The sequence below is a fragment of the Cervus canadensis genome, chromosome 1 (assembly GCF_019320065.1).
Source record: "Cervus canadensis isolate Bull #8, Minnesota chromosome 1, ASM1932006v1, whole genome shotgun sequence".
Lineage (NCBI taxonomy): Eukaryota > Metazoa > Chordata > Mammalia > Artiodactyla > Cervidae > Cervus > Cervus canadensis.
This window is the reverse complement of record NC_057386.1, coordinates 86,581,922-86,600,534: the sequence shown is the minus strand read 5'-3', so window position 1 is coordinate 86,600,534 and position 18,613 is coordinate 86,581,922. Positions and strand designations below refer to the sequence as shown.

At 37.3% G+C, this 18,613-nt stretch overlaps 1 protein-coding gene across 3 annotated transcripts in view; it reads right to left on the bottom strand.

Moving 5' to 3' along the window:
• SCLT1 (sodium channel and clathrin linker 1) overlaps positions 1-18,613 on the bottom strand; it is a 223,806-nt gene that overhangs the window by 193,791 nt on the left and 11,402 nt on the right. For all 3 annotated transcript variants that reach the window (XM_043486393.1, XM_043486394.1, XM_043486392.1), the window contains exon 2: positions 13,918-13,985. In XM_043486393.1, coding sequence (XP_043342328.1) covers positions 13,918-13,985 — 68 coding nt within the window. The remainder of the gene's footprint in view (positions 1-13,917; positions 13,986-18,613) is intronic.

Here is an 18,613-nt window from a genome sequence, read left to right as displayed (position 1 = left end):
GTGAATGTACCAATCTACATTTTTACCAACATTGTGCATGTGTTCCCTTTATTGCACATCCTACCCAACACTTGTTATTTCTAGTATTTTTGATAATAGCTGCTCTAACAGATATGCTTTCAGTTTTTCACCACTAAGTACCACACTGGCTGCAGGGTTTTCAAATATGGACTTAACCAGGTATAAGTGTGTTCCTCTATATACACTTTGTTCAGAGTTCTTATAAATGAATGTTAAATTTCTTTAAAAGTTTTTTTTTTTGCATTGAGATAATCATATGATTTCTATTCTTCAATTTGTTAATATGGTGTATTTTACTGACTAATTTGCCAATGCTGAACCATCCTAGAATCTATGATAAATCCCACTTGAGCACAGTGTATCTGCTCTCTTAGAACTGCTTTTGTTGCACTGCAACAAAATTATAATATAATACTTCCCCCACAGGAGTGAGGGTTCTAGGGCTCACGTTGGGCTCCCCAGTCCGGGGATTCCTGAACCAGGAAAAAGAGCTCCCAGAGTATCTGGCTTTGAAGGCCAATGAGACTTAATATTGGGAGATCCAAAGGACTGAGGGTAATAAGACTTCACTCTTAAGGGCAAAAGAAATAAATTGATAGAAGCCTGGACGAGACAAACGTGGTTGTCTTGGGAAAATTCCTGGAGTGGTGCAGGATGGCTGTGGCAGACATAAGTGGGAGCTATCTACTGCATGGACACTGCAGTTGGTGGCCAGCATCTTGAGATCTTCCCTCAAACTCATCAGTGCCGAGAGCTGACCCCACCCAACAAGCTGTAGGCACCAATGCTGACACATTTCATCAAACAACTAACTGGGCAAGGTCACAGCCCTCCCATCAGCAGACAGGCTGCCTAAAGACTTCCTGAGCACACAGTCACCTCTAGACATGCCTCTAGACATAGCACTGCACCTCAGAGACCCAAGACTCAGCTCCACTCACCAGTGGGCGGGCACCAACTCTCAACTCCAGGAAGCATACACTAGCCTCCAGAACAGCCTCACACACCAGAGGTGAGACAAGAGATGCAAGAGAACCACAGTCCTTTAGTGTGCATATCTAGCCTGCCTACATCAGGGAAAACCCTACCCTAGGATCAGATGGGTCCCAGTCCTGCCACAAAGCAGGCCAAGGCAAACTTCAAGACACCACAAAGCAAATACCCAACTGTATCGTAACCAACCCCATCTGGCAGCAGGTGTGAGATCTCTGGATCCTTCAGTCAGACTCCAGGACCCAGAGCTCTGCCTGCCAGTGGTCTGGCACTAACCCCAGGACCTGGCTTCAACCACCAGTGTGGGGAAGCAACAGCCCGGAGTCTTCTGGATGCAGACACTGCCCACCGGTGAGCCAGCACTAGCCCCACAGCTCCCTACGGCTCTGCAGCCAGCCACCTGTGACTAGGCCCCACTAACCAGCAGTCAGCAGCATCCACACAGCACAGTGCCTGGCAACTATCCAGGTTAGGGGCCAACCACACCTACCAAATCGTCCACAGGGTCAGCCTGCCACACCAGAAGGACCCACACAGCCCTACTGGGTGGGGCAAGTCCTAGAACACACAGCTTGAGTGATGAGAGAGAGGGTTGTGTGCTGCTGGGACACAACATACCTCTCCTACTCTCCAAGGTCAAGAAATGTAACAAAACTACCATATACATAAAAATCTGAATAGCAACTTAGGAAAAATGAGACAGCAGAAGAACATGTTCCAGCCAAAGGAAAAATAAAATCCCAAAGAAATAAGTGACATTATGATAAGCATCTACCTGAGGGAAGGTCAGAGTAATGATTATAAAGATGATCAAAGAATTCAGGAGGAGAATGGATGTACAAAGCAAGAAGTCAGACGTCTGTAACAAAGAGTTCCAAAATATAAAGAACCACACAGAGATGAAGAATACAATAATGGAAACAAAACATACACTAGAAGGAATCAACAGTAGACTAGATGATACAAAGAAATGGATCAGAGAGCTGGAAATCACTGCTGCTGAACAGAAAAGTGATGAAAAGAAATAAGGACAGTTTAAGAGACCTCTGGGACAACATCAAGCACATTAATATTTGCATTATAGGGATCCTAGAAGGAGCAGAGAGAGATAAAAAATCTGAGTAAATTTTAACAAATAGGTGAAAATTTCCCTAACCTGAGGAATGAAATAATCACCCAAGTCTAGAAAGTGCAGAGAATCCCATCAAGGATGAACCCAAAAGGAACACACCAAAACATATTGCAATTAAAACAACAAACGTTATATATTAAGAGAGAATATTAAAAAACAGCAAGGGAAAGCAACAAATAATATGAAACAGAAGGCCCATAACACGGGCAGTGATGTTTCAGCAAAAACTCTGCAAGTCAAAAGGGAATGGCATGATATTTAAAGTGATGAAAGGCCATAATTATGGCTGATTTGCACTGTTGTACAGCAGAAATGATCACAACACTGTAAAGCAATTTTCCTCCAATTAAAAAATAAAGTGATGAAAGGGAAAAACCTACAACCAAGAAAAACTATACCCAGCAAGGCTCTGGATCAGATTTGCTGGAGAGATCAAAAGCTTTACACACAAGCAAAAGCTGAGAGAGTTCTCCACCACCAAATCAGCTTTATAATAAATGACACAGGAACTTCTCTAGATGAAAAAGAAAAGACCACAGTTAGAAACCAGAAAATTACTTAACAGAAAAGCTCCCAGAAAAGGCAACCATGTAGTAAAGACAGGAAATCATCCACACACAAACCTGGTGGGGAGGTTAAAAGACAAAAGTAGTAAAATCATCTGTAACCACAATAAGCAGTTAAGGGATATATAAAATAATTAGATGTAAAATATCATATCTAATACAGTAATCATGAGAGGAGAAGAGTACAAATACAAGGTTTTCAAAATGCATTTGAAATGAAAACATCAGCAACTCAAAACAATCACATACATATTTATATGGACTGCTATACAAAAACCTCATGATAGCCATAAAACAAAAATCTATAATAGCTATACACACAAAAAAGAAAAAGGAATTCAAAAGTAACACTAAAGATAGTCATCAAATCACAAGAGAGGGGAACAAAAAAGGAAAAAAGATCTGTAAAAACAAATAGAAAACAATTAACAAAATAATTAAGAACACATACATCAATAACCATGTTAAATGTAAATGGACTAAATGCTCTAAATAAAGACATAGTGTGTGGATAAAAAACAAGACTTTCTGCCTACAAGAGACTTAAGACCTAGAGACACACATAAACTGAAAGTAAAGGGATCAAAAAGCTACTCAATGCAAATGAAAATCAAAAGAAAGCCATAGTAGCAATACCTATATCAGAAAAAAAGACTTAAAGACTATTGCAGGAGACAAAGGAGGACACTACATAATGATCAAGAGATTGATCCAAGAAAATATAACAACTGTACATATACACACACACAACATACAAGCACATCAACATATAAGGCAAATATTAATGGACATAGAAGGAGAAATCAACAGTAACACAATAATAGTAGGGGACTACTTATGTCCATGGATGGATCATCCAGACAGAAAGTCAATAAGGAAACACAGGACTTCAATGAAACATCAGACCAGAAGAACAGAACTTAAATGATAAAGGTATATATACACAATCTTTTCAAGTGTATATAAAATATTCTCTGGCATGGATCACAAGCTAGGCCACAAAATAAGCCTAGGTAAATTTAAGAAAACTGAAACCATATCAAGCATCTTTTCTGACCACAATACTATGAGATTCGAAATCAAATACAGGGGGAAAAAAACTGCAAAAAAATCACAAACACATGGAGACTAAAGAATATATTACCAAACTAATTTATCACTAAAGAAATCAGAGGAAATCAAAAAATACCTAGAACCAAATGAAAATGAAAACAGAACCACCCCAAATCTACACGATGCCTTAAGAACAGTTCTAAGAGGGATGTTTATAGTAATAGCAGCTTACCTCAAGAAATAACAAAAATCTCAGATAAAACAACCTAACCTTATATCTAAAGCAATTAGAGAAACAAGAACAAACAAAACCCAAAGTTAGTAGCAGCACGTGGACTTGGAGGGCATTATGCTAAGTGAAATAAGTCAGACAAAGGAAGACAAATACTCTACAACATCACTTATATGTAGAATATGAAATATGTAACAAACTAGTGAATATAACCTAAAAGAAGCAGACTCACAGATATAGAGAAAAAAATCATGGTTACCAGAAGGGAGAGAGGATGGGGAAGAAGTAATATAGGGAAACAGAAGAGTATGAAGCACAAATCAGGTGTAAAATAAGCAAAAGGGATATACTGTACAGCACTGGGAAGACAATCAATACTTATAATAACTATAACTATAAATGAAATATAACTTTTAAAATTGTGAATTGGTAAAAACGTACACCTCTGAATTATAATTGTTACTGTGTATCAATTACACTTCAACTAAAAAAGAAATAATAGAGAACTGTCATATAGCTTTTTACCAATTTTCCCCCAACAGTAACATCTTGCAAAACTGCAGACAATACAGTACAGTAAAACTTCCATAATAATGATATTAAGTTAAAACACAGAACAGGTCCATAACCCAAGGATCCTTCATGTTGTACCTTTAGGGCAACACTCATCTACGTCCCACCCATTCCCATCCCTGAACTCTGACAACCGCTAACTTGTTCTCCATCTATATGTTATTTCAAGAATCTTGTATAAAAGGAACCAATAAAAAAAAAAAATAATAAAAAAATAATAAAAAAAATTAAAAAAATAAAAAAAAAATGAACCAATAAAGTATGTAATATTCTGTTATTGGTCTTTTTTTTTCCTATCAGCATAATTTCCTGGGCATTTTTTTTACATGTATTAAAAATTAATTCCTTTTTAGTTGAGAGCAATAGTGCATGGTAAGTATGTACCAAGGTTTGTTTAACCATTCACCAGTGGTTGCTTCCCATTTGGGGCTATTATGAACCATCCATGGGTGTACATGTGTCCCCCACCCTGAACCCCCTTCTAACCTCCCTCCCCATCCCATCCCACTTGGGTTGTCCCAGTGTATGGGCTTTGAGCACCCTGTTTCATGCATTGAACCTCGACTGGTGATTTCACATATGGTAATATACATGTGTCAACGCTATTCTCTCAAATCATCCCATCCTCGCCTTCTCCCACAGAATTCAAAAGTTTGTTCTTTATATTTGTGTCTCTTCTGTTGTCTTGCATATATAGTCATTGTTACCATCTTCCTAAATTCCATATATCTGTGTTAATATACTGTATTGGTGTTTTTATTTCTGACTTACTTCACTCTGTATAATAGGCTCCAGTTTCATCCATATTTTGGGATATTATGAACAAAACTGCTACAAATATTTCTGTATAGGTTTTTGAGTAAACAATGGCTATTTAGGTTGTTATGGTTCATTTAGTTTTCTCTATGATGAATGAAAAGGAATACAAAGGCTGACTTGTATGTTTACTTTTAATTTATTTATTTTAATTGGAGGCTAATTACTTTACAATATTGTAGTGGTTTTTGCCATACATTGACATGAATCAGCCATGGGTGTACATGTGTTCCCCATCCTGAACTCCCCTCCCACCTTCCTCACCATCCCATCCCTCAGGGTCATACCAGTGCACCAGCCCCGAGCACCCTGTCTCATGCATCGAACCTGGACTGGAGATCTATTTCACAAATGATAATATACATGTTTCAATGCTATTCTCTCAAATCATCCTACCCTCACCTTTTCCCAAAGAGTCCAAAAGTCTGTTCTTTACATCTGTGTCTCTTTTGCTATCTCGCATATAGTCATCATTACCATCTTTCTAATTAGAAGAAAGTACAAAATTCTTCACACAGTATCACCAGCAATGTCTGATTGATTCACTTTTTTCTGCATACTTTCCAGTATTTACTTTTCATTGGGGCTATGTTTTCTTTTAACCACTCTGGAAGGTATGTTGTGACATCTCATCATGGTTTCAATTTTTTAAATTAACCTAGTAACTAACTGTTAGTAACTAACTCTTTAATTCTTAAAGAGATGGGAATATCAAACCACCTTACCTGCCTCCTGAGAAACCTGTATGCAGGTCAAGAGGCAACAGTGAGAAATGGACATGGAACAACAGACTAGTTCAAAATTGGGAAAGGAGTATGTTAAGGCTGTATACTGACACCCAACTTATTTAATATATATACAGAGTACATCATGCCAAATGCTGAGCTGGATGAAGCTCAACCTGGAATCAAGATTGCCAGGAGAAATATCAATAACCTCAGATATGCAGATGACAATACCCTAATGGCAAAAAGCAAAGAGGAACTAAAGAGCTGCTTAATGAAAATGAAGGAGCAGAGTCAAAAAGCTGGCTTAAAACACAACATTCAAAAAACGAAGATCATGGCATCCAGTCCCATCACTTCATGTCAAATAGAGGGGGAAAAAATGGAAACAGTGAGAAACTTTATTTTCTTAGGCTCTAAAATCACTGTGGACAGTGACTGCAGTCATGAAATTAAAAGATGCCTGCTCCTTGGATGAAAAGCTAGGACAAACCTAGTTCAGCTCAGTTGCTCAGTTGTGTCCAACTCTTTGCAACCCCATGGACTGCATGCCATGTAGGGCCACCCAAGATGGATGGGTCGTGGTGGAGAGGTCTGACAAAACGTGGTCCACTGGCGAAGGGAATGGCAAACCACTTCAGTACTCTTGCCTTGAGAACCCCATGAACAGTATGAAAAGGCAAAAAGATAGGACACTGACAGATGAACTCCCCAGGTCGGTAAGTGCCGAATATGCTACTAGAGATAAGTGGAGAAATAACTCCAGAAAGAATGAAGAGATGGAGCCAAAGCAAAACACCACCTGGTTGTGACAGGTGATGAAAGCAAGGTCCAATGCTGTAAAGAGCAATATTGCATAGGAACCTGGAATGTTAGGTCCATAAATCAAGGCAAATTGGAAGTCGTTAAAACAGGAGATAGCAAAAGTGAACATCGACATTTTAGAAATCAATTAACTAAAATGGACTGGAATGGGTGCTTTTTTTTGCAATAGATGCAAAATAAATTAGTGATGAGTTTCTTCCCGATTACTCAGAAAGCCATTCTTCTAAAAAAAATATTTAATAATCTTCTAGTATTTAAATCCAAACTATTCAACTTAACCATTCAAGGTCCTCTATAATGTGGGAACAATCTACACCTCCTAACCTTATTTTCAATTACTTCTTTCACATATGCCAAACACACTACAGAAACTGAAGTATGTTTTAGTCCCTAAATATAACTCTCATTTTCTCACCCACTTTGCCTACTCATTACGCCAGTGGGTCCAGCTACAATGTTCTTCACCACGCCCTCTTTTGGCCCCCCCACTTAAGTTCTTTCAAAATCCTACCTACTTAGCAGTGCTCCTGAGATATACTACATGTCCTCCAGGAAACTCCCAGATCTCTCCAACTATACATGATCTCCTTTTTTGTCTTCTCTTATTACTAATAAATGGTTTTAAAGTTCTTAAAAGATTCAAATATTATGCCTTTTATCCAATTATTTAATATTTCTCATCCCGTATTTTTATGTCTTTGCTGCTGCTGCTACTAAGTCGCTTCAGTCGTGTCCGACTCTGTGCGACCCCATAGACAGCAGCCCACCAGGCTCCCCCATCACTGGGATTCTTCAGGCAAGAACACTGGAGTGGGTTGCCATTTCCTTCTCCAATTTATAAGTCTCTATGTTCCTCTAAAATTGCTATTTTATATATACCTTTACATCGCTAAAACCCCTGGCACAGTGCCTAACATAAAGATGGTGCTCAATATATACTAATGTGAATTCAGTGAAGACACTGCTCCATAACTATTTTCTAAGGATAGCTGCTAAGGAGATACAAATGTAAGAATAAATGACTCAATAATATAAATGATAAAAGCCATAACATTCTGAAATAAAAGTAATAAATCAAAACATAAGATAAATATTTGAAAATAAAAATACAGATTCACCAACCCCTTCTTACTTACTAGTAAAACCTTAGGAATAAGAGACTGCATTGTTTCCTAATTAGAGACCTAGTAGAAAAAAACCAGGTTGGGAGAATAAGGTTGAAATTGACTTATTATAAAAGTATTTATAAGACTTTATATTCCCTAAAATAAATTTAAACAAATTGAACAAAATTTAAACAAATTATACAAAAGAAATATTTACAGAATTCTAAAAATCTTGAAAAATGGATATTGTATAATTAATTTCTATCTATTTTGATCCCAAGATAACTTCCTGAGATGATGGTGATGATTTACCAAACGAAGAGAGGCAATAATATTGGACTGTGTCAGGTAAACTACTTTTGTGGACACTTTTCTTCCTCTAAGACATACTACATACATAACTACATACTCTTTAAGTATTGTAATTACAGTTCTGAATGTTTAATTTTGTATTCCTGATTTTAATCATCATCACAGGTTACCAAATGAGTAAATAGCATCCTTTCCCCTATCCTTTGGAAGAAAACAAAGTATAGGTTGATTAGTATTTTGTGAAGGTGTTCTTGCACATTTTGGAGGGCTGCAGCAAACTCTTACACCTTTCATTCTTATCAAGAGGAGGTTGATTTTCATCAATAAAGGCGACTGCAGTACGACCTAAGAAATTGATGAACTCCTAAATTCAGACTCTTTAAAGTCCTAAATTACTGATTTTCTATCTTCACTATGGGATGAGGCAAATCAACTCTTCACAGTTTTACCTGAGTAATCCATCACATGGAGTGTTTAGAACTGCACTATCTAAAAAACAATAGCAATAAGCCACATTTCAGTTCAGTTTAGTCACTCAGTCAAGTCCGACTCTGCAACCCCATGGACTGACTGTAGCACACCAGGCTTCCCTGTCCATCACCAACTCCCAGAGCTTGCTCAAACTCATGTCCATCGAGTCAGTCATAATATCCAATCATCTCATCCTCTGTCATCCCCTTCTCCTCCTGCCTTCAATACCAAAGTATTGGCATTTCAGCTTCAGCATCAGTCCTTCCAATAAATATTCAGGACTGATCTCCTTTAGGATGAACTGGTTGGATCTCCTTGCAGTCCAAGGGACTCTGAAGAGTCTTCTCCAACACCACAGTTCACAAGCATCAATTCTTCAGCACTCAGCTTTCTTTATGGTCTAACTCTCACATCCACATGACTACTGGAAAAACCATAGCTTTGCTTTGATTAGATGGACCTTGGTCAGTAAAGTAATGTCTCTGGTTTTTAATATGCTGTCTAGGTTGGTCATAGCTTTTCTTCCAAGGAGTAACCGTCTTTTAATTTCAAGGCTGCAGTCACCATCTGCAGTGATTTTGGAGCCCAAGAAGATAAAAGTCTATCACTGTTTCCATTGTTTCCCCATCTATTTGCCATGAAGTGATGGGACCAGATGCCATGATCTTGGTTTTTTGAAAGCTGAGTTTTAAGCCAGCTTTTTCACTCTCCTCTTTCACATTCATAAAGAATGCATAACTCATTCACCTTGTTGTACACTTGAAATGAACACAACATTGTAAAATCAACTATACTCCAATCATGATTTTTTTAAAAAAGGGTAAATAACCCAATTTCTTAAATGGGCAAAATATTTAAAAAGGAACATCTCAAAACAAAACATGAGTCCAGCTCAGTCGTGTCTGACTCTTCGTGACCCCATGGACTGCAGCACGCCAGGCTTCCCTGTCCATCACCAACTCCCGGAGCTACTCAAACTCATGTAAAGAGAACATCCGGATGGCCAAAAAGCATATGAAAATATTCTCTACATATCTATTCATCAGAGAAATGCAAAATAATACCATCACACTGTTAAAAAAGAAATAACAAGCCCCAAATGAGATCATTTCCTTCCCCCCTTTCCCATCATAGCAAAAACTAAGACGGTTTCAATCCCTCCCAGAGATGTGACCTTTACAACAGTCCACCTGAAATTTCCTAATCAGTACTAATGAAGTAACTGCATGAAAAAGGCCCCTGGAGTGTCAGTCCCCCATTAGAAGACAGCCTGGCCTGAAACAATCCTTTCTTTTCCTTCGCTAATACCTTTTGCCACCTCCTCTCCTTCTATCCATAAAAATCTATTTTGTACAACCCCTCCTAGTGCAGCTGATTCTTCAGTTTTTGAATAATGCTAACTAGTTCTTCAAAATAAAAAGAATGAAATAATGCCATTTGCAGCAACATGGATGGACCTAGAGATTATCATACTAAGTGACCAAGATGCAGAAAAGACAAAAATCACATGATATAACTTATATGCAGAATCTAAAAAGATAATACAAATGAACTTATTCACAAAAGAGAAACAGATGTCAAAACCCAACTTATGGCTATCAAACGGGAAAGGTGGTGAGAGGCATAAATTAGGAGTTTGGGATTAACACATATATGGTACTGTACATAGGCAGTCAACAAGCACCAACTGTAAAGCACAGGGAACTCTACTCACTCTCTCATAATAACCTATATGGGATAGGAATCTGAAAAAGAATAGATGTATGTTTATGTATAACTGAATCATTTTGCTGTATTTGAAACTAGCAACACTGTAAATCAACCATAATTCCAGTACAAATACAAATGATAATATCTTTAGAAAGTTATATAACATTATAAGGGAAAAGTTTTTTTAAAGAATAAATTATGAAGGTATTATGAACCAAATATATTGAATATATAAGCTAATAAAGACACTGGAAGACTTTCCATTTAAATCCACAGAATTTAAGTATTACTATTTATTATAAAGGTATTATATCCTGTATTTTCTCAAGAAACAATGTTATATAAAAAAATCTTAAGGCAATTCACAGAACTTATTTTGATCCAAAAGAAGTCTAAATGATCATTATGTGGTAACAGTACAAAAGAATTTTAACTATCACTTATAATACAGTTCCTATAAAAATTATCCTTTAAGTACCAACTTAAAATATAAGAAATATCAAACTACTGCAGGTTTTTTCAATATTGGAAAAAAGGGTTTTGCAAAAATATGTCCATTAACACAAGTCCTAGCAATTTTACAGTACCTAGTATGAGAAAAAAGGACAGTTCACTAGGATTTTTACCTTTAAAAATAGAACAAAAAGCATGAACTATTTATATTTCTCAAGCTGATCATGACTTTTTACATCTCTACTTTCATTGTATCTGGCAACAGAGCTCACACAATGTTGGAAGAAGAGTAGGTAGGAAGGAAGAAGAGGAAGGATATAGTTCTTCCATTAATTCAACAGATATTTATTGAGTATATAACAAAAATTATTCTAGAAACTTGGGAAATGCAGCTGAACAAAATGGGCAAACAAATTTATGAAGAATTTCTGTTGCTAGTAGTGACAACTAAAATTACAGGGACGAGATCTGAGCCAGTGCACCTGGGTCCCATTTACTCTTTGATAATGAACAGTTAACTCCTACCTCTCTCTCCCTTCACTACAAAACAAACAGAAAGCAAAAACAAAACAAAAAAACCAATAACTACAAAAGAAAACTCCTCCTGAGTATTTTATCAGAAACCAGAATAATGCTTCTGGGGTGAAAAATCCCCAAAGGTACACTGCATATGGCCAAGGATATGGACCTTTATGCTAGAAAGCAAATTAAACTCCCTCTGAAGCTCCCTATCACTCCCACTCACTAATACAAAGTATGTAGTGAAAGGCAAGACCCATGGGGACTGGAGTCTTGAGATAGCAACATGTTCTGAAGAGAAGGCATACTGTGCAAAGCAATCTTAGGCAGTAACAATATACTAATATGAAAAATAAGAAATAAAAATCAAGATTTGACTGTAAGACTGACGAGAATAGTACATGTAAGAGTGTCAGGGAATGTTTGACGGGAGGATTCCTACGTGTGGTCTCTCATGAGTCCTTTGTCCCTCTTCAAACGGAACAGCATGCTGCTCCCAGGGACTGAGGTCATGTGTGAGGCAGGCTTGGGTCTCCTTTAGTAAACATTCTCTTTAGGACAAAACTGCTTAGTCTCGTTCCCCCTTCTTGAAATATGGATTGTCTCCTGACCTTGTGACTAACATTACCCCTTGTTCCCTTGGTAACGGTTGTTGTATGTTTGGTTTTCTGATCTCTATCATTCCCGAAAGAAGTTTCTTGTACCACAGCCTATATATACTCATAGAAAAATCATTAAAGCACCTTTGCTCCATCAGAGCTTAGGTCCCCGGGTCTTTTTTTGTTTCTATCTCTCTCTCTTTTTCTGGCTGATTCTCTGGAGCATGGAGACCTGTCATGCTCACTTTCCTGCCCGGGCTTCTAAGACCCTAAGGCACTTTATGCCTTCACCCCCTAGAGAGGGCGCCTGGTGCCTTCGTGAGTGATACAAGTCCTGTGTCAAGGGCTTTATTGGCCCTCTGCGTAAACCAGGAAATATCAACCTCTTTCTCTCTTTTACTTTCTTATCGTCGACTCCGTACCACCAGGTTCCGGTCCATTAAAGGACCCCAACAAGAGAAGGACATGCACCTTCAAAGAATTAAAGGAGCTACATAATTTCACTAACGAGTACTCTATTAAGTAAGGGAAAACTTGTCCCTACTTAGTATGTTACTGTCAGCTTTAATTAATTATAATCACAGGATATGTAGACTTCCATGGTGACACAGTGGATCAAAATCTGCCTGCTGATGCACAAGCAACTAAGCCCATGTGCCACAACTGCTGAAAGCTGCCAGCTCTAGGGCCCGCACATCACAACTCCTGAGCCCACATGCTACAATACTGAAGCTTAAACGTCTAAAGCCTGTGCTTTGCAATGAGAAGACACTGCCATGAAAGACCACATATAGCAACAAAGAGTAGCTCCTGCTCACCACAACTAGAGAAAGCCCTTGCAAAGCAATGAAGATCAGTGCAGCCAAAAACAAGCAAAAAAAACTTAACAGTACACAGTGCAGGTGCACATAAAGAGCTATCTAGAGTCAACATTTTATTTGGTAAAACCATCTTTTGTAATCAAGTCAGCCACAGATTCCAGGAGATAGGGTGCAATTCCATACTCAGAGGTTTACTCAAGCTTTAAAATCAATCTTTTGTTTGAATCCTCCCTTCAGGGATATTTCCATATGACATCAAGCAGAAGTAAAAGAACCTAAGAATCTGAGCAAAATTTAGAGGCTAGTGGATTATGAGATTTTCTATCACCTAGTATCTTAAAAAAAAAAACTTCCTTTTAATACCTTAAAAGCAATTGCAGTTTTAATTATAAGATTTATTTATGTCAAAAGCAAAATATTTCTTTACTGATTCAGTACACAGCAACCATTTAACCTAGGAGCTATTTTTCTTTTAATATCCTATAACTCAGACTGTACCAGTAAGTATATTTTATTGGTCAAAAAAAAATTAATACAATATTTAAATAAAAATGTATACCTAAGAAAAAAATTAAAATAATGCCATGTATTATTTCTTATTCTGAGTTAGTTCATGCTTCTATTAAATTTATGAGAATTGAGAGTTAAAGTTTAAAACTGGATGTATCCTAAAAACAATTTTAAGATGTTTCAAAAGTCTAATGAATTCTCATTTTACAATTCTGACATTTTAACACCATATACATATATTGTAAGCTCCAACTCTGGTGGGGAAAATGGCAATTTCTATGGTCAAAGAATTTATAGTCATTAAACAAAAACAATTTTGCTTCCTTACAAGAATCAGAGTTGTAAGAAAAATTTTCAAGTACTATAGGCAACTTCACATGGAATAATCCTAAGTAGCATTTATTCTACACTTGTCAAATACAGATATATTTACAACAAAATTTGAACTTAATTTGTTAGACCCCAATTTAATTTACATACCTGTATGGTTGAATATTTCAAAATATTTTCCGTTTGATACCACCTAAGCATTTCATTTAGTCTTTGGTCTGAAACAAAAAGAAAAACCAATTTGTAATGTTCAACTTTGAAAGACAGAAATAAAGTAGATATTATTTGATATATCCAACGCAAAACTGTTAGTCTCCACTGCTGTTCAAAATAAATCAATCTGAAGACATCATTTTAGAATTTAGATATACTATCACCTAAGTCAAATAATTACTATCAATGGGGAAAAGAACAGCTATAAAGAACAAATTTCTCTGATTCTGAAAGTTTTAATTCTCAGTCTCTCCGGGCTTGCTCTTCAGATTCTTAGAAGTCAAGAAAAAGTATTTTCCACATTTATTTTTTCATTCCTGCTACTAGAAGTGAAAAGAGTTGGAGAGATAAAGCTAAACTATACTTCTTTAGAAGTTAAAAACTGCTGAAATTCTCTTTCAGGACAGAGGAGAAACTGCAAGACAAAGCATCCAAATTAAACAGGAATAGGCAAGACACAATGGAAAAGAAGGTCCAGAAGAGCCAAGGATTCTCGGAAACTACAAGGTAATATTTTTATTTGAAGCAAGAAAAGCAATACACAATAGAACATGCATGCATGCACGCTCAATCACTCAGTCATATCCAACCCTTTGACCCCACAGACTGCAGCCTACCAGGCTTCACTGTCCATGGGATTATCCAGGCAAGAATACTGGAGTGGGCTGCCATTTACTCCTCCAGGGGATCTTCCCAGCCCAGGGATTGAACGTGCATATCCCCTCATTTCCAGGACTGGAAGGAGGATTCTTTACCACAATACCTAGGAAGCCCACAATAGAACCTGTGTGCATATGTGTGCTCTGTCTCTCACTCATGTCTGACTCTTTGCAACTCCATGGACTGTAGCCCACCAGGCTCCTCTGTCCACGGAATTTTCCAGACAAGAACACTGGAGTAGGTTGCCATTTCCTCCTCCTTCCCGACTCAGGGATTGAACCAGCTCTCTTGCATCTCCTGCATTGGCAGGCTGATTCTTTACCACTGTGCTATGTGGGAAGCCCCACAACAGAACACAGCACCCAACAAATATACAAAACTCATTCTTTCAAGATCACATGGAACATTTAAAACTGATAATTTGCTGACGAAAGAGTAAGTCTCGAGTTTTTGAATATTTAGGTAGGATTCATCCCAAGGGTACTTCAATATCCACAAAAATCAATGTGATACACCACATTAACAAACTGAAGAATAAAAACCATGTGATCAACACAATAGATGTAGAAAAACATTTCAACAAAATTCAACATCCATTTACGATAAAAAATCCTCAAAAACTAGCCATACAGAAAACATACTTCAACCCAATAAAGGTCATACATGGCAAACCCATGGCTAACATCACATTCAACATTGAAAAGCTTACAGCACTTCCTCTAAGATCAGGCATTCTTGCCACTTTTATTTAACATAGTTTTGGAAGTCCTGGCCATAGCAATCAGAGAAGAAAAATAAGTAACAGGAGTCCAAATTGGAAAAGTAATAAAACTGTCACTGTTTGTAAATGACATGATACTATATATAGAAAATCCTAAAGATGCCACCAGAAAACTACCAGGATTCATTGATGAATCTGGTAAAGCTGCCAGATATAAAAGTAATATACAGAAATTTGTTACATTTCTATACACTAAAAACAAAGTATCAGAAAAAGAAATTAAGGAAACAATCCCATTTACCATTAGGAACCAGAGATCAAATTGCCAACATCCGTTGGATCGTCAAAAAAGCAAGAAAATTCCAGAAAAACCTCTATTTCTGCTTTATTGACTATGCCAAAGCCTTTGATTGTGTGGACCACAACAAGTTCTGGAAAATTCTTAAAGAGATAGGAATACCAGACCACCTGACCTACCTCCTGAGATATCTGTATGCGGGTCAGTAAGCAACAGTGAGAACTGGACATGGAACAACAGACTGGTTCCAAAAAGGAAAAGGAGTACGTCAAGGCTGTTATTGTCACCCTGCTTATTTAACTTACATGCAGAGTACATCACGAGAAACGCTGGGCTGGAAGATGCACAAGCTGGAATCAGGATTGCCTGGAGAAATATCAATAACCTCAGATATGCAGATGATACCACCCTTATGGCAGAAAGTGAAGAAGAACTAACGAGCCTCTTGATGAAAGTGAAAGAGGAGAGTGAAAAAGCTGGCTTAAAAATCAACATTCAGAAAACTAAGATCATGGCATCCGGTCCCATCATTTCATGACAAACAGATGGGGAAACGGTGGCAGACTTAATTTTTGGGGGGCTCCAAAATCACTGCAGATGGTGACTGCCACCATGAAATTGAGACACTTGCTCCTGGGAAGAAAAGTTATGACCAACCTAGACAGCATATTTAAAAGCAGAGACATTACTTTGCCAACAAAGGTCCGTCTAGTCAAAGTTATGGTTTTTCCAGTAGTCATGTACAGATGTGAGAGCTGGACTATAAAGAAAGCTGAGTGCCAAAGAATTGATGTTTTTGAACTGTGGTGTTGAAGACGACTTTTGAGACTCCTTTGGATTGCAAGGAGATCCAACCAGTCCATCCTAAAGGAAATCAGTCCTGAATATTCATTGGAAGGACTGATGCTGAAGCTGAAACTCCAACACTTTGGCCACCTGATAAATAAGAACTGACTCACTGGAGAAGACCCTGATGCTGGGAAAGATTGATGGCGGGAGGAGAAGGGGACAACAGAGGATGAGATAGTTGGATGGCATCACTGACTCAATGGACATGAGTTTGAGTAAACTCTGGAAGTTAGTGATGGACAGGGAGGCCTGGTGTGCTGCTGTCCATGGGGTTGCAAAGAGTTGTACATGACTGAGTGACTGAACTACTGACCATTATATCAAAAATAATAAAGTAGGAATAAAGAAAAAAACCTGTATCCTAAAAACTATATGACACTGAGGAAAGAAACTGAAGACATGAATATACAGAAAGATATACTATGAAGCTGGATTGGAAGAGTCAATATTATTAAAATCACCATACTACTCAAGACAATCTACAGATTCAATGCAATCCCTATCAAAAGGCCAGTGGCATTCTTCATAGGCCTAGAACAAATAATTTTAAAATTTGCATGGAAACACAAAAGATTCTGACTAGCCAAAACAATCTTGACAAAGAAGAACAGAGGTAAGGAATCATGATCCCTGACTTCAGACTATACTACAAAGTTACAATAGCGTGCTACACAAAAGCAGATGACAGAGCAACTCGACAGGATGGAGAGCCCAGAAGTAAACTCATCCTCTTACGTTCAATTAACCTAGGACAAAGGAGGTAAGACTACACGAGAGAGAAGAGACAGTTGCTTCAATAAATGGTGCTGGGAAAACTCGAAAGCTACATGTAAAAGAACAAAATTAGAACATCTCTTGACACCATATACAAAAATAAACTCAAAACGGATTAAAGACCTAAATGTAAGACTGGGAGCCATAAAACTTCTAAAGGAGATCAAAGTCAGAACACAGTTGACATAAACTGAAGAGATATTGTTTTGGATATGTCTGCTAAGGCAAGGAAATAAAACCAAAAATAAATTAATGAGACCTTACTGAACTTAAAAGCTTTTGCCCAGCAAGGGCAAAAATGAAAAGACAATCAACGAGGTGGGAGATAATATTTACAAATCATATGACTATTAAGGGATTAATATCCAACATGTATGACAGCTCAAACAACTCAACATCAAAAAACAACGTGATTAAAAAGTGGGCTTAAATAACGAACACATGTTTTTTCCAAAGAGGAAATGTAGATGGCCAATAGGCACATAAAAAGATGCTCAACATCACTAATTATCAGTGAATGCAAATCAAAACCACACTGAGATCACCTCACACCTGTCAGAATGATTATCATCAAAAAGAATGCAGATAACAAATGTTGATGAGGATGTGGAGAAAAGAAAGCCCTCTTACCCTGTTGGTGAGAATGTTAAATTGTTGCAGTCACTGTAAAAAGAAAAAAGGAAAAAAAAAAACAGTATAAAGGCTTCTCAAAAAACTAAAAATAGAACTACTGTGTGACCCAGCAATTCCACTCCTGGGGGTGCATATCCATAAAAAACAAAAACACTAATTTGAAAACATACATGCACCCCAATATTCATAACATGCATTATTTGCAATTGCCAAGATATAGAGAAACAACCTAAGTGTCTATTAATGGGTGAATAGATAAAGAAGATAGAATACAACTCTGCCATAAAAAGAGAGCAATTTTGTCATCTGCAGCAATATGGATGGAATTGGAGATTATTATGCAAAGTGAAATAAGTCAGAAGACAACTGTTGTATGATATCACTTACATGTGGAATCTAAAACATACAACAAATGAGTGAATATAATCTAATAGAAGCAGACTCACAGATATAGAGAACAAATTTGTGGTTACCAGTGAGAAGAGGGGGAGGCAATACTGGGTAGGGGAGTAAGAGGTATAAAGCCTTAGGTACAAAAAAGCTACAAGAATATATTGTATAACATGGAGAATATAGTCAATACTTTGTAAACAGAATATAACCTTTAAAAATTGCAAATCACTATAATGTACACCCATAACTTACATAATATTGCAACTAGACTTCAGTTTAAAAAAGAAGAAAAACTAAAATTTCAA